Below are 17,630 nucleotides of genomic sequence, written 5' to 3' on the forward strand. Positions count from 1 at the left end.
CAAATGAGTCCCTCCACAGTAGATTGTTGTTTAGTCGTGTCCTAGTCTTCGTGACCCCATGGACCAGAGCACGCCAGGCACTTCTGTCTTCCACTGCCTCCCGCAGCTTGGTCAAACTCATGCTGGTAGCTTCGAGAACACTGTCCAACCATCTCATCCTCTGTCGTCCCCTTCTCCATGTGCCCTCCATCTTTCCCAACATCAGGGTCTTTTCCAGGGAGTCTTCTCTTCTCATGAGGTGGCCAAAGTATTGGAGCCTCAGCTTCAGGATCTGTCCTTCCAGTGAGCACTCAGGGCTGATTTCCTTAAGAATGGATGCGTTTGATCTTCTTGCAGTCCATGGGACTCTCAAGAGTCTCCTCCAGCACCATAATTCAAAAGCATCAATTCTTCGGCGATCAGCCTTCTTTATGGTCCAGCTCTCACTTCCATACATCACTACTGGGAAAACCATAGCTTTTACTATACAGACCTTTGTCGGCAAGGTGATGTCTCTGCTTTTTAAGGTGCTGTCTAGGTTTGCCACAGTAGATTAAGTCTGCCAAATTTCAGGCAGATCCATCCAGCGGGTTTTGTGCAGAGAACTTTACTATTTGATCTTGCTTGACTATTGCTACTGGTGATGGATCCTGGGGCAGGGGGAAAGTCCATTCCATCTATCTGCCCACCCTGCTCCTGGTTCCTTCACTAGACAGGATGTTGCTAAATCAGCGCCAATTCCAGAGATAGAGTAGAAACGACTGTGACTAATTGATTTGCATCTTAGCCTACAGATTAGTGGACTGCCACAAAGCCAATGCACACACCCCGTCCACGTAGTGGATGCCAGCACTCCTGTTATGATTTACAGGTGGCAGAAAATACGTGAATACAGGTGCAATGCCTTTGGTCTGCAAGAGTGCATTAAAGTTCTGACATCAGATCCCAAGAACTGGAAGCAGGCATTTGTCACTTTTTAAATAACTAATATACATTTGTCAGGTATATATAGCCATGTCTAGCTATAATGAAGCTTAAACAAAGGGGCCTAAAGAAAATTAATCTGGACACCAACTCGTCCTCCAGGGTCTCAAAGCAGACTGACCTTTTCATTGGGAGAAGCTCATTACAAATGTCCTTTTCCCAGAGAAATTATACCTGAGTGTTGGCCGGGCATAATGCTCCAATCAATACAGTGGTATCTCAGGTTCCATACGCTTCAGGTTACATACGCTTCAGGTTACATACGCTTCAGGCTACAGACTCCGCTAACCCAGAAATAGTGCTTCAGGTTAAGAACTTTGCTTCAGGATCAGAACAGAAATCGTGTTCTGGCGGAGCGGCAGCAGCAGGAGGCCCCATTAGCTAAAGTGGTGCTTCAGGTTAAGAACAGTTTCAGGTTAAGTACGGGCCTCCGGAATGAATTAAGTACTTAACCTGAGGTACCACTGTACTGTGAAGCTCTGTTGGTTAGTTTGTTCCATTTAAACTGCTGTTAAGGCATCCAGAAAAACCATGAGGTGACACACACAAAAAGTGACAACTACACAAATCTAGCAAAGGGATTTGCACACGTATGCAATATGTTGCATTTCTGTCCCACTCTTCTTGCACATTGCTCAGAGTGGATTAAATATGGTCTTCAATTAACTTTCCATCCAAGCACTGTCCAGGACTAGATCTGAGAACAGCTTCATCTTGTGCCACCTTTGAAAACACTTAAAAAGAAGAAGACGGTGATATATCACCATCAACAGGATTATTCTCTCCCCTGCTGCTTCCCCTTGTGATTGAGCTTTCTGTTTATGCCGCCTTCATTTCCCCTCCGTGGTTTCATCATTTTAATTGAAGGCCAGTATTTGGACGCTGGCCGTCCAGCAGGGGGTAGCAGGCTCTTTGGCCTGCTCTCCTATTTTCTGCTCTGTTGAAAGCATCTGAAAGAGAAACAGAAAGAGAGCCACAAATTCAGGGGGAGGGGCAATCCCTGGTGGTAGTAGTAGTAATAATAATAATAATAACAACAATCATAATCACAATCCTTCAGTATATGGAGACGTTCCGTGCTACTCCCGGCTAAACGTTGCTTCACTCTGGCACTGTGTTCTCCCCTGTTGCCTCTTGTATTAGCCAGCAAAACCAGGAAGACGTCGAACACGCGCGGGCGCTCGCACACACAAACTACAAACCAAATCCGATCCCGAACTGAATTAATCCTTCCCGGATTTTATACGCCACCCCACCCCTCTTTCTCTCTGTGTCTCTCTGTCTCTCTCGCTCTCTCTTCCTGATGTGGTTGGATATAAGTCTTGTGGCATTTCCTGCTGCAGAGACTCGGTGAAACAGCTGTCCTGCTTTGGAGTGGCAAAGCTTTTCTTTCTTCCCCCGCCCTCCCCGGATTTGTTGCTTTGTTGCCCGCCTGCCGCCGCCGCCGGCCCTGGAAACCGGGACCCAGGAGGGACGCTTGGCGAGGCTGGCTGCCGCGCTCCGGGCCCTCGAGGGCTCTTGGCTGCGAGGGCGCCAGAAAGCAGCGGAGCAAGAGAGAGGCGGGCGCGGCGGGTGCGCGCCAGGGGCACCACCTCCTCCCCGGGCAGCGCGGCGCATGGCAGCGGTTTGGGGAAAGTGACACTTGGCGGCGCGGGAGGAGGAGGAGGCGGCCTCGAGCCCACGGCAGCTTCGGGGACGCGGTCGCGTTGTGGCAGAAGGCGACCATGAGCGACGCGCCCGGGCGATGCTTCCCGGGGAACTTTTGACTATGGTGAGGAGGAGCCGCTTCTTGGCGACGCGGGGCGCGCGCTGCTGTTCGGCTCGCCGGCAGGAATTGGGGCGAGGGGGCTCTCGGGCTGCTGCTGTCTGCGCGCTGAGCAGGAGGTAAGGCGAAGAAGCAGCACAACGACATGTTTTCGGTTTGCCCAGCAACGTGCGCGCCCGAGTGTGTGGATGTGTGCGGGGGGGAAGGTGGCGCGTCTTCAGCCTCTCCTGGCGGAGGAATCGAGCCCTCTCCTGACGCACAATGGCTGGGCTGGGTGGTGGGGAGACGGGCGCAACACGGCGTTTTGCATCGCTCGTGGGACGACAGATGAGGGATGGATTTATTTTCCTCCTAAAAACAACAACATCGCCCTTAATAGAGCGAAGGTTTCAGCCCGTATTTAGGCGTTACATACGGGGATTCCCCGTTTTAAAGAGGTGAGACCCGAACCAACCCCCCCCCCCCCTTATTAGTGCGATTTACTAAAAGGTCCTCTCAAATTAGAAAACGGACACGGATGTTCAGATCATTTTAGGAAATTTGATTAAAAAATAAAGTGGGGGAGACAAAGTGCACCAAAAATGTTTCCGTTCACAAAAATCCCTAAGAAGACAACGGTGGCCATGTAAGCAAGAACCCGGAGACACTCACTGTGTAGCAGCCACCATGTGTTCTGTCCTCAGTGAATGGAACAAGAAGAGTCCCATTCTTAAAGTGCATGGAATCTCATGGTTTTCAGATGCTTAAAATGCTGCATCCCCGACGCCCATTCCTGCATCAAGTAGCCTTGTCAGCTGCCTGTGTAGCTAAAGGTAATGGCAATAACAGGTTTGTTTGTTTGTTTGTTTGTTTGTTTGTGTTTGAAAGATTCTTCAGCAGCATGTTTGCAAATCTGTCAGGTACTTATTGTATCCGAGGTCTTGCAGAATTACAGTTTGTAAAATGCTGAAGGCAATTCAACTACATAAGGCCTATTAGTTTATTCAGTGGGTTAAAAATAAACTAAATGCTAGCATATATATATATTTAAAAAAACATAATTACACAGCAACAAGGGATTTAGTTTTAATTTTCTTTGCTATGCTTTGCATCCTTCTTTTGTTTTCTGTGCGGTCACAGCAAATTTGATTTTCTTGAAGTTATTGTCCAGTGGTGGCTTATATTGAGAAAGCAGCCGGAGAGGCCTGTTTGTTGTTCTAATACCTTTGTATTTAAAGTGAATTTGTTACATGTATTGTTGGGCTCTGTCTTTGGAAAGTGGTGACCCTTTTGGTTATTTTTAAAATACAAGTTTCTCCCCCTTCCTCCCCTCCAGTTATTTCATGTCATGGTGCAGTAAAAATAAACCTCCTCAGTGCCTTGAAATACAGAGTGAATATAAATTGGGAGATCTTGGAATGCAACCCGAGGAAAATAATGAAAACATCTTTCAGATCTGAGGCCAAATGTTACTAATGCTTTATACGTGGGCTGTTTGGGGCCAACATAGGCAGAGCATGTTGCTATTTTTAAGCTCATTTTGTTACAGTTTGGGATTTACCGGGGGAGTGATGGAATGTCAGAAGAAGTCAGGTCTTTGCCTAACAACTGAGCAATTAAGATTCATAACCGAGCCAGTGGTAGACTTAGCCAGACCTAATGGTTGTTGGCAGTTGTGCTTTTTTAGGACATGATTTAAGCAGTCTGGCAGGTGAACCAAGTTTCAGTGTGGCATTTACCGGGGGAGGGGATCCAACTGTATGCTTCACAGACTGCTCATCCTTGGTACTTGGATACCTCCCAATAAAAAGGTTATGAAATTAGAGAGAGAGAGAGAGAGAGAGAGAGAGAGAGAGAGAGAAGGGGTGGGTCCCTGCCCAGCTCTGACTTGGCTTGGCCCCTTGCCAGCATGTGACCACTGACAGATTCCTCAAGGGAACACGATCTGTGATAGAAAAAAGGGTTCTTTGCCTCTCTTGTATAGCAAAGGTGGCAATGCAGTTACACTTTCTCAAATGCTCTTGGCTGATCTTATCTTAAAGCACCTTGCCGAAATCAGTAATTGCCTGTGAAAGAGAGGAGTGCTGAAGCAAGGCCTTCTGCTCTCCATGTTCTGTCATCTTCTGTACAGAAGGGGTTCTGAATTGGGTACCCCAAAAATGAGGCTCTGGAAACAACTGCTCTAGTGGCATGTCTGTCAACTATAGCAATGCAGTAGAGGAGCAACGGTGTTCTGAGGGTGGTGCATGGAAAGAAAAGTTTTGGACCAGATCTGTGATGAGAGCCTGACAACCACATGGATTATGGGTGTCTAGGTCAGGGTTCATATATATATTACCAGTGTGCATAACCTTGGGCAAAGATTGTTTGTGGCCCACCATGCATCACTCCCTGAATTCAGCAGAATTCATTTGAAAGGTAAGATGCCTTGTTGAGTCTTTGTCTGGACTGCTGGTTGACAGCAGTAAAGAACGAGGAAGATGAAGCCCTGCATTTGGAATCCGCTTTCATCATCTGCCTTGGGCACCCTGATACTTTTGAGCTGGTCGTCTGCCATCCATAACATCCATAACTGAAGGAGCGTCTCCACCCCCATCGTTCTACCCGGACATTGAGGTCTAGCGCTGAGGGCCTTTTGGCAGTTCCCTCGCTGTGGGAAGCCAAGTTACAGGGAACCAGGCAGAGGGCCTTCTTGGTAGTGGCACCCGCCCTTGGTAGTGGCACCCGCCCTTGGTTCACCTGCCAGACTGCTTAAATCATGTCCTAAAAAAGCACAACTACCAGACTTTTAGAAGACATCTGAAGGCAGCCCTGTTTAGGGAAGCTTTTAATGTTCGATGGATTACTGTATTTTAATATTTTGTTGGAAGCTGGGGAAGTCCAGCCAGATGGACGGGGTATAAATAATAAATTATTATTATTATTATTATTAAAACATGACACGCACACACCCTTCTCAGAGAGAACAAGCCACCTCAGACTTGGATTTATTTACAGGATTAAAGTGAGTCAAGGAAAGGCTCCTGGATAGCTGGCCATTTGTTGTGCTTTCTCTTTCACCTTGGGTATGAACCAGACTGTGATTGGCACCTCAGGAAGATAAGCGACATTTGTAATTAACAGTCAGCTTTGCTGTGATCTGAAATTAACCAAGAAAATGAGCAAGCAAAGGGATGACAACCCTACAGCAGCATATCTAAGGTGTCGTTCTTGGTACATGAACTGCCTCATTACTTGCCGTGTAACAGGCCCTAACAATACAGTTTCAAATACTTTTACCACCTGTGATTATTATTTTTTAAGGCTTAGAGATGGAAGAGGAGGGTGATAGATCCACAATACTACAAACACAGAGAAGTTATTTAGGTATAGAAACATTTCTGTCTTGCCTTTTTTTGGCTTCTAAAGAGCAGTTTGCAACAATATACATGAGGCCTCCAAAAAAATTGCAATTTTTTTAAAGTTAAGAAAGATGGGGAGATAAAGCAAGGGGATCTTTCTCTCTCTCTCTTGCTTGTCCAGTGTATTCAGTTGATGGGAATGCACAACTTCTTGGAAGTTGACCCAATAAAATATAAGTTGCTAACTACACATCTCTGATTTTATTGGAGGGTAACAGCCTCCAAGACTCTTATAATCATGGGACTCAAAATAAGATTGCAGATGTTTGGCAGCACTGAATCCCACATTTTTCCTTTGCAGTGACGCTGCCTGCTTCCTTTCTTCCAGGACCCAGGCATACAAAATTGGCACAATAATATTTTCAGTTCCAGAGCATCATTGATGGGGGCAGGAGCAAATAATCTCTCTGAGATTATGGCCTTAAACCATTTCTGTCTTTCATTGTAGCAGATTAAATTCTTCATGCTCTGTGCATATTTGTAAAAAGCTGACCAACCTGTTTGATATTGCACTGATACTCAACTGTTCAAGTGAAAGGCTGAAATAAGAGGATTTTCCCACCGGTGAATTACTAAGTCACTTATTTAATTAACAGCTTGGAGGAAAGTGAGTGCTGAAACTGCTGGTTGTCAGAAAGAGAGTTTTCCTGTGGAGTACTCTGAGACCTCAGATTACTTGTGTTGCATTAGACTAGCTAGACATGATCTTGTGTCAACATTTCACACTTCTTTGGTTTGCTCTTGACTGAAAGCCGCTAACCTGTTCAATGGACAAGGTTTTCCTTTCTTATCAGAATTGCTAAAGGAAGTGAAGGGTTCAGTGGGTGGTGCAACATCTTCAAAGTTGTGGGTGTTCAGAGGCACTTTGTCTTATCTAAGATTACCAAATCTCTTACAACAGGGACCTGTATGGAGGCCAAGATCAATAATGTTATCTAGGTGGCTTTTCCTTGCTTATTAACTGCTTTGTGTTCATATAATAAGCCAAGTTCTGACTTGCCTTCACCTGGATGAAGGTTCTGCAGGTTTCTTAGGTGTGTATATGACCTGGTGTCATGGCTGCAATATGTGCCCTTGAAAATGATTGTTTTCCATTCATATCCCTGAAGACCACATATTTGCTTTTTAGACTGGTGAGGGGGGATTGCTGGAGTAGACCTACCCAGCTATTTCCTGCAGTATAACCTTACTCTTCTAGCCCGCTTTTGTTGGATACATTCATGCATCCATGTGTCAGATTGCAGTCATTTTTAAAAAGATGACCATGTGTCGAATCATTCAAAGAACCAAGATTAATGTACTTATCCAACATGAACTAACAAAAGGCATGTTAGCACAGGTGAAATATGGGTTTGTTTGTTTTTTGCACTAGGAATCAAATGAGCTGTCTACTGCCTTGCTGTCAGAGAGGAAACCCAAATTGTCAGCAGGAGAGATTGTTAGGTGGGGCTCTGTGCTTGATCCTCAGCAGTGCTGGGGTGTGATTCCTCACCCCAAAAAAGCCTATTCCTTTAAGAATGGCAAAGCCTCTCTGGTTTTACATGGCTATGCTGCTAGGAAAAAACGATAGCATTAATCTCAATGGGATTATTATACCCTTCTGCTTTTATGTTCCCCCATTTGTAATTTATTGCAACATGAATATGTGTGTGAATATTTATGTATCATTGACTTATTTGTTTTGTTGGCTTTATTATAGCAGTTAGTGCAGAGGGGTGAAAAAGCTTGGGATGGATTAATAAATCCGTTTCCTGCATTTGTATATTAACTCTGAGAGACCATATGAGCAGCAGGCATCTTACTCTCTACACTGTTTGGCTCTCACTCCCTGTGGACAGATGACAAGGCCGGTCCAAGGTATTTTGCTACCTGAGGCAAAGGACAAGGTGGTACTCTCCCCTCTTCCACAAACAGACGCCAACTAGACTGAGAGTTTAATTTGCTTCAACACTGGTGATAGCATAGCATCCTCCATCCAACCTGAGCGCAGCAAACTAGCTTATGACAGGAGAAGGGAACCTTTGTCCCCACCCCGTTGTTGAACTACAATGTCCATCGTGCCACTACAATGCCACTGCAAGCATGGACAGTGGCAAGGGATGATGGGACTTGTTGTTTGGCAACATCTGGAGGGCCAAAGGTTCCCCCCACACCTGACTTAAGTAATGTATGGCAGACCACATAGCTCACCCAGCTCTGTTCTCCAATACCTCACCGCCATTGTGTGTTCCCCACACAGCCACGAAGCATCTGTCTTATCGCCTCACTCTGCCTCCTGATAGATGGCCTCCGTAGTGCATGAAAGTTGCCATTTGCTTATCTGCCCTCAGCACCGATGCCATCCCAATGCTAATAACAAATGCCTATCTGCATATTGCATTCATTTACGCCAGGGCTCCTTTCTCTCTTGTTGCTTTGAGGTCACAAGGAAAGGGGCGGTTGATTCATGGATTTAATATCATGTCAGTGCAGTTCATTTGCCGTTATCTCTGAATATGATGCTGCAGACTCCTGGACTCTGCGGAGGTGTGGTAAACAGTTGCACATTTCCTTCACTAGAGATTAGAAGCCGCATGGAGCTGGAGGCTATTCATCACCCCGGACAACGTGGCAGGAGAAAACCAGCCCTTTCTCTGCATCTTGAAAACTGCCTGCTCAGCTACCCCTGAGCTCCATATCCTGTCTGGTTACTTTGTGGTGTTGTTGTAAATTTAATCACAAGGGAGGAAGTGTGATGTGACCCTTATCAGATGTATGACTCACTGAGGGTGCTGGGTGATGTCGCACCACTTCCCTGGAAGGGCCATTGGAAAGGGCTGCTGGGATTAATAGTGGGCCAGCAGGTTGATTTTGATAAGCAGCTGGCACAGCTGTGCAGAGAATAGATTTTCCTTTCATGAGAGGAATTTCCGTGCTCTCTGCTAAGCTGCTCTTAAAGGGAACCCACGTGGTGTGATTCCCACTCCACATTTACACTGTGACACAAAATGATGGCTAACTTCATGGGAGCTGTCAGTATTATTTTTAATTTTTGGAGGTAGGTGTTAATCTTCCAAGGAAGAGAATATGGAACAATGAGGCTTGGGGGAGACTAGGTGTTGCCATTGCATCTTTTCAGGCGTTTCATCTTTTGTGCATTGCTTTCTGCAGCTTTTAAGCCTTTGAGGTGCCCAATGAAGAAAAGGAAAAGAAACCTCCACCGGCCACCTCCGTGCTTGCTGAGAGAGAGAAACTCTTTGCACCTCTCTTGTGTTCAGAACGGAAGGGTGGAAGGGTATTTAGTTCTGGCACTCAGTGACATCTAAGAATGTTTGGAAGGGGGTATTCATTGCAGGCGAGGTTGAGCCAATTCAAACAGGTACTGAGCTGGAAGACCAAACAGTCTCTGAGGCACTGTGGAGTTTTGAGAGGATATTTCTTGAGACCTTTCACAGGCACCATGTTGGTGACCTCTGATTTACTGCCTCCATGCGTAAGTATTTCCATGTGTCGCACAACTCTTCCTTATGTAAAAACACTGAAATGTTGGCAGACAGTAGAATCTAAATCTAAAACATAAATCAATGTTTTCCTTGGTGGGCCATGCAAGCTTTAGTGATGCAGACATTATTATCATTATTATCATTAATTTGTCATTGGAGATCATATAGTGCTACAGTTACATCTCCAGCAGTATTGACCCAGCTACAAGTGGTCAGAAATGGAAGTTGATGAGCCATTTCTGTCTGGGAGTCAGAAAAGGACATTTGACTGAGCAGACAGCTCCCAGGCTCTCGTGATAAGAGTATGAATGAGCAGCGTCCCATTGTGTCAGCTGAAAAGTACCAAATTCATGGCTCAAACACTCCTTGTACAATAGGTTTGTCAACCAAGGATTGAGAAATCCTCCCCCCCCCTTCAAAATCCCATCATTTGATTCCATGTTAATATGGATTTACCGGTATATGCCTATTTGCACCAGCCCCAGCCCTGGGTCATTTCTTAAAATGTTCATTTGGGTTAAAGTGTTCGGTGGGGGAATGCATTTTTAAGAGTATTCTTGTGCAGATCTGTGGAACTCTTGTCTTTTGTTAGTAGAGCCTGCAGCTTCTTAGAATCAGCAGCTTCTCTGGCCAAATATGAGAGAAGGCTGAGGCAGCTCAAGGCTCAAGACACTGAGTTGCCTGATTCTAACCCTTTCTTCCTTTGCTTCTGATCTTCCATCTTAGAATGGCTAGTAGACCACAAAGCAGAGCATATGATAATAGAATAATTACAAGCATATACTTAAGAGAGACCTGCTCGGATTTCTCCTTGAACTCAGATGCCTAACCAAATAATAAAAATAAATTGCAGTATTCGTTTTTTTAAAAAAGCTTACACTGTGGAGGATCTTCACGGAAGAGCCCAGCATCCTATTCTCACGGGGGACAGCTGGATACCCATGAAAAGCCCATGAACAGGACCTGGATTTAAAAACACTGCCACCAGTGAAAGGGGAATGGTGGTTACCAGGGGGAATTTCTGTTTTTAGGGCTCTGTACACAACCCTTTGCGGGGACCCTGTTTATTTACCTAAATAAATAAACATGACTATGCCCAAAGTTATGACAGAGCTAACTACTTAAGAATGAGTTTGTTGATAACAAGGGCTATCTTTCCTTACTATTAAACAGTACTTCTTTTTCCCCAGTTAATGATATGCTTATATAGAGAGTTAAACAGAAAGCACTTCGCGTCATCCGAAAAATGACCTTTATTTAAAGGAACAAAATGAATAAACATTCAAATATTTATTTATTTATTTATTTTAAAAAATCAACATTTCTTTCACACAAAGACATCAACAATTTACATCTCACAGTGAGGAACTTCTGGTTGCTAAAGTTGCTGAACTTGTTAAATATGCTTGATATCTAGTAGAACACATGTCATTTTTGACTCTTTTAATGATTTTTCACCAGCTGCGTTTGATGTGAGTAATGCTAACAACATTTTAAGAATTGTTTCTATATTTGGAGACATGGTACCTGACAAAATACAGGAAGTGTTGCAGTTCAGCTACAAAGACAATAGAAGCAATGTCTTCTGAGTACATATCCAGTGATTTTTGGATGCTGTTGTCTTTCTCCACCCCATCAGTATCCTTTTAAGAATGCAGTTTCATTGTCTTCAGCTTCATCATAAAACATTTTCCTTAAACATTTCTCATTTGAGTCTTCAGTAGGATTGGCAATATGAATGAAAACGTCTCCCATTTCACTGTGAACCTTTCAAAGCCAAAATGGCATCACCTCTTGTAGAGCTCTTTGTATCCAGTGCTAGTCTTGCTTAGAGAAGAATCACTGAAATTAATGAACATGAGTAACTAAGGTCCATTAATTTCAGTGGGCCTACTCTGAGTAGGACTGACATTGGCTACAGCCCTTCATTGCCATTTGGCTACATGATGCATTCAATGCAAGCAGGAACACCCCATTGGTCCAGTGTGATTGAAGGGCCAGTGGAATGTCTTCTATTCTGGATATGCTTTGGGGGTAATTGAATTTCCACCAAGATTGATATTGGAATGGGTGGGGGGAAATATCCCACAAGACGTTGTTGTGTAGATGTGTATCTCCACAGGGGGAATGAAACATTCCCCACAGTGCTTTAGAGATTGCTGTTAAGGCGCCTTTAAGGGGGAAATGCAACAAGGAGAAGCTCTGTGTTAACCAACTGAGGATTCCATATTGGTGTTAATTGGTTCTGAAATCTAGCCAGATATACTGAAAGCAGATTGCTTGATGAAATGTATCAGTATGTTGTTCCACTTATGCTTCTTCCTTTCATTACTTACATCATTCCTTGACAGATCTGTGTAGTTTTTCCATACTGTTTTATTTTAAATTACCCCATTCCCCGTTCCCCCGTTTTGCATCTGGAGTGTTGGGATTCTGCACCTGCCACTTCTGGCATTCATTTATGAGTTACCGGTACTAGTTTTCTGAAATATACTGTTGCCGAGGCAGTTTGCCAACTGCAGCAGGTTTGCAAAAGCAGCCCCAAACCTCTCGCCACCCCAAGGGGATTGGAAGTCAAATTCTCGGCTGCTTTTCCCAGCCTCTCCTGGTGACATAAATAAAAAGCTTTCAAATCCGTCTTGTCCCTGCTGCATTATGATCTGTGTATATCTGGAACTCATCATTCCTAAACAGAAGAGTTGAAAGCTGTTAGACTCTTAGATATGTGGGAAATGTGCATGCATTTACAAGCACTATGCTAAAAGTGTTTGTTTTTAGAATATAGGGCACTTCTGCTGATTCGGAAGTTGATGTAAATGTTTTGCTTTTGGAGATCATATCCAAGTTCTTTTGATTTATCTTGAGATTCATTCCCCTTCCTATCCTGGTGGCCTGGGGAGGATAAAAACTAATAAAACTGAAGATCTGAATTTAATGACTGCTCTTGTAACCTCTGTGATCTCCAGGTATAAGATAACAGTGCTTGCTAGGCAGTTTCAGTTCTAATTGTGAAGTAGATAAATCAAAGTTGAAATATAAAGGGATGGAGGGATGTGACAGTGGCACAGACAAATCATTTACCCTATTTCCAGTGTTCAGAGGTGAGTGTTGTTGCTTACATAGCTACAGTGGCATCATCCATCCAAAGGAGGGAGGCATCAGCAGGCTCAGAAAAACTCCCAGGTTTATGAAGTTTGTATAAAGAGAGAGAGAGAACAAAATTGGGTGGTTGGGGGAGATAACCCAGTGAGCGCTAAGCGAATTCAGTGGTTGTGGGCAGAAAACAGATAGCCAGATGGAAGAGAAAATGGAATGGAATATCATCATGGCTGGCTGGCTGGAACCCTGAACAGGAGTCCACACTTTTTGTTGCAAGTCCCATTGGCACCACTGGCAGGTTCTGTGGAACAACAGTGGGAGACAGCTCATGCCCCACCTGTTGACTTTCCAAAGGCATTTGACTCGACACTGTTGTAACAGCATGCTGGATGGATGTTCAGTCCGATGCAAGGCTTCCCACTTTAATTTCTCAAGCAGTATTTGAAAAACAACATTCCTTGTTAATACCGTGCAAGATTGTATTACACACTGATTAAAATTTCAGGGCTACTTGGGTGGCCGTTCCCAGAAGGTGGTTCTGGGAGGAGACTGTTTGGCTCCAGGGCAGTTATGGTTTGGGGTCACACGGGTAGGATCATCTTAGGATGCCCTGCTTCATATGCCACCACCAAGGGAGGGGAGGCAGTTGGCTACAAAGGACAGGGCCTTCTCAGTGGTAGTACCCCAATTATGGAACCGCCTCCCAAAAAAAGACTTGACTGGTGCCTTCTTTATGCTCTTTTCAGCACCAGGTGAAGATCTTTTTACCCACCTAAGCCTTTTAACTTCTGCTTTAAAATAAACCCTAGGTACACCTTCATTGTTTTAATCATCAAGCCACCAATTTACAGTGAAGAAAATTGAAGTCCAGCGTAATTTCAGCCTCATTTGAACTGCTGTCTAGTTTTCATTGCCCTTACTGGAAATCATCCCGATGACTTCAGTTGTGGTTAAAATGTTCTCTGGAATGGGATGCTACTAATTCATTTTAACTGTCTAGCAAACTATGGACTTCAGTGAAATAACACAGCTGTTAGCTAATTATACATACATTCTCAAAGCACTGTACAGACTACTTATTGAAACAATTAGTCTTTAAAATGGCCAAATGAGGCGTAAGGACCAGTATTATTATCTCCAGTTCCAGGCTGTTCATCTTTTTGAGTGCAGCCTGGAACTAGCTCAGCTGGTAAAACTTGTCTTCTATACTTCCTTGGTGGGAAAAGTCTTGAAAGTCTAACAAATGCATCTGTATTCTACAGCATGCAGCAGGTCTGCCTGAAGCTAACAGCAGCAGAAGTGATAGTTTGAGACCAGGCCCTTTTGCCAAAGATGCTGGGTACGATTGAGTATTCCCACGAAACAAGCTTACAGCCTGTTAAAATAAGTGGAATACTATACATATGCTGAGTTTTTGTTGTGGCTTGAATGGGAGAATACTTCACATGGTTGCTACCTGGCTGGTTCTAAAATTAGCCTTGTGTGCTATCCTCTTGTTTGGCTTGGCCCTGGTGCTATTTTTAAATCGGAGTAAAATAATAAATCAACCTGGAGTTGCTCAGCCCAGACCTCATTGTTTCACATGCATTGCTGAAGAATAACTGTCCCAAAGGGTAGAGGTGCCTAAGCCTAAGCTGCTTGTTATCTGCCATTTGCAACCATGGCTCTTCTACTTTGATTTCCAGAGGCGGACAAAAGTTTTACCAGGATCTTCTGTATTGTGCAATTCATTTGTGCTTAAAATTGTGGAGCTTGATTAATTATTCCAGTCCTAAACACACTTACTGGGGAGCTTATACAGGTTGTTCCGGTTTGTCTTGGTGTTTTGGGATGGGGGAATCTGATGCAGATGTAGAGTTAAAATTAACATGGCATCGTAAATGTACTAAGAGCAACCTTAAAGGGTTGTTCAAAGAGCATAAAATCTACCAACAGAGTACAGGTGAAGCAGCTTCATTAAAATGCTAATTGTGTACAGGAGCTGTTGGCTTACAATGGGGCTTTTGAATAACTCTCTAATACATACTTAGCTAATTTACAAACAAAGAGACCTTTTCTTCAAGCCCTCAGCCAAGTTTTAATAACAGGGGACACTGATCATCTGGTGCATAATATAACACGAAGGCTTCAGTGGTATGCTGCTACCAATAATTATAACTACACTTTACCAGTAACTGTCACAGCTACATTTTAAGAGACTTTATTCCTTGTTTGTCCCAACTCTGTTCTGCACTCTTTATCCAATGTTTTGTACAAAACGACTATCATAACATATGCAACTGCCACCCATTTCATGTGCCTAAATAATAGTCAGACTGGACAAATGGAAGTTAATGAATTCTCTTTGGACCACCAAATAAGAACAATAATGGTTGTCTTGCCTTTAGCTCCAGAACCAGTTTGGGGTTACACAAATAAGAGTTTGCCTCTATTCACGTGAAGAGAGTTTCCCCCTTATTACTGTGCAACCACAGCACACATACCCCACACACATCTGACATTCAGAGGGAAGGGATTTGGGGTCAGAAATTGCCTGTGGATTTCACCTCTGCTGCTTTTGTGTTTTAGTTCACACAATCATTACAATACCAGCATTTCCCATCTGCCTTGTGTGGATGACTCCAGCTGTATCCATAGGCCAGGCATGTCCAACTTTCAAGAGACTGAGATCTACTCCCACTATAAACAAACTAGCAGTGACCAAAGTTGTTGAACTTCTTTTAGGTTGGGGGGCCCCACGATCTACCATAGACACCCCACAATCTACTAGTAGATCACGATCTTACCTGTTGGACATCCTTGCCGTAGGCTATTATTCATGATTCAGGGCTCTCTCCTTTGGCTCTAAGTGTACACACTTGCATTGTCAGTTAGCTGAGCCTGCCAGTTAGCAGGAAACCTTGTGACACTGAATATTCCTGAGTGGGTCAAGTAATATGCTCTGGCCACCTGCAAATGCTTCTGGGTTGGACTGGCACACACCTTTAGTCTGAAAAAAATGGAGAGTCTTGTTGCATAGACACCATTTAAACCACATTCCCCTCCCAGCCAAAAAATCCTGGGAACTTTTGTTTGCCCTGATGGAGCTCCATTCCCACCACCCTTAACAAACCACAGTCCCCATGAGTCTTTGGTGTGGGGAGGGAGTGGAGAATTGTCCTTAAAATGTATGGAGCCTCTGCTGGCCTCTACCCCTGCTCTGTTTGCTTTGCTTTGCCCTGCTGTTAAGAGAAGCCAGGTGTTCTAAGGTCTTGCTATTTTCCACTACAAAGTAAGTCTTGGAAGACGGTTGGTAATTGATCTTGTATCTCAGCGTGGTTTTAAAAGGCTCTTATGAGCCAGTGTTGTTAGTTTTGGCACAATAAGCTTCTGAGAAGGAGGAAATGGTTCCATGCCATCACTGTTGATGACGTCTGTGTTAGAGAATGGTGTGCAGCAAACGGCTGCCATAAGACAGTGGTACAGTATGCCACTGATAAAAAGGTGAACTGTATTGGTACATCTCACAACTTGCTTCCTTGAGAGTAAGTCCCACTGAACTGAATGAGACTAACTGCCTAGTAGATGTATGCCTTGTTAGAGCACTTGGGCTAAATGAGTGTTCATAATCTCAGCCGGGAAAAGCGATTGCCAAATTCTGGATTTCTATACAGGGGGAAGAATCCTAGATCAGGATGGAATAAGTAACTTTGAAAGGAGCTATAGCTTCACATGCCTGGTTTTCGTGTGTGCGTGGCATGAGTTTACTGTGGTGCTGAAAGGCACCTGCAGTTGAAGCCCTTTCTCCTATGCTAGACTGCAACCGTTTTTCCTTGGGAGGGAAGGAAACATTGCTAGCAGTTTTCTACAGTAGAGGAATACCACCTGCGACTACATACTAATAACGCCAAATGGGTTCATTTCGTAGAATGAAAAAAACTAGCAAGGGGAAGAGGAAAGCCGAAGCTTACGAAAGCTACTACAAAATGTTCTTTGTGTCAAATCAATTAAATTAGGATTCACTTGAAGTACTTGCTGTTGGAATTATTTTCCGCACGGGGGAAATCGGTTTTAAAAGGCGGCTCATATGGTTCATTCCTGCCCTTATTACAGATAGCATTGACTCAGCACCTGTGATAGTGGAAAGTGCAGCTGCCTCCCCAATAATTCTTTTTTCCAGCTAGACAGTAATTTGGGAAAATCTGATTTATCCATGCGAATTACTCTGTTGTGCGTAGAACAAGGTCGTCTTGCTTTGTGGCTCCGGCCTTCTCTATATCTACCCAGACATCATTTCCCCCCTGGCATTTCATTCAATTCCTGAAATCATTCTCAGTTCACTTCATATTTAGGTTATTCATTTCTGGTGTTGTTGGGCTGTTGGGCATATTGAAAATCAATTTCCTGGTTTTATACTCCTAAAATTGTCAGGGTTGGGTTGTGGCCGGTTGAGGCATCGTTATTGATTTCAGATTCTGCAGGGGGAAATGCCTTTTGCACGTGCATGATCATGCTTCTAAATATCATTGACCATGCAAGGGTGACCATTTTACCCCCTTATGAATTAAACCCTTCAAAAAATAAAATAAAACTGGTTATTTTTTTCTGCTGGTTAGTCTTCCTTCTTGGAAACATTCTTGTTTGTTTTAAGAGACTTTATACTGCTTTTTAGGACAGTCGTCTCACAAATCAGGGAACAATCAATAAAGTACGTCAGAACAGTTAATACAGTGATAAAATCTCATTACATTTAAACAGTAAAGGAAAAAAAGAGACTAAAATCAGTCCTGGAGAAATGGCCTCTGTTATCCATCATCACAGCTGCATTTTAGCCACTTAAATCCCATTGAATTCAATGGTGATTGTAGGAGATGGTGCTGGATCACTTCCATTTTGTTAAGTATGATGATGTTTTGGAGGGTCTCTCTCTTTTTTTGGGGGGGGGAATATATTTCAATAATT

The 17,630-nt window shown here is 43.8% G+C and overlaps 1 protein-coding gene and 1 long non-coding RNA gene across 3 annotated transcripts in view; both read left to right on the forward strand.

The window, feature by feature from the left end:
* The first annotated feature begins 2,218 nt into the window (after nt 1-2,218).
* OSBPL5 (oxysterol binding protein like 5) overlaps nt 2,219-17,630 on the forward strand; it is a 129,115-nt gene continuing 113,703 nt past the window's right edge. The window contains exon 1 of one of the 2 annotated variants that reach the window (XM_083718226.1): nt 2,219-2,847. Coding sequence is in view for 1 of the 2 variants with exons in the window: in XM_083718225.1 (XP_083574351.1) it covers nt 2,708-2,734 (27 nt within the window). In the remaining variant the exon portion in view is untranslated. The remainder of the gene's footprint in view (nt 2,848-17,630) is intronic. The other variant, XM_083718225.1, reaches the window with a different exon arrangement.
* Nucleotides 5,686-17,259, forward strand: LOC310837429. Its single transcript, XR_014560536.1, has 2 exons — nt 5,686-12,815; nt 12,944-17,259. It is a non-coding gene; the product is annotated as an uncharacterized lncRNA (long non-coding RNA).

This window comes from Podarcis gaigeae, assembly GCF_964106915.1.
Source record: "Podarcis gaigeae genome assembly, chromosome: 1".
NCBI lineage: Eukaryota > Metazoa > Chordata > Lepidosauria > Squamata > Lacertidae > Podarcis > Podarcis gaigeae.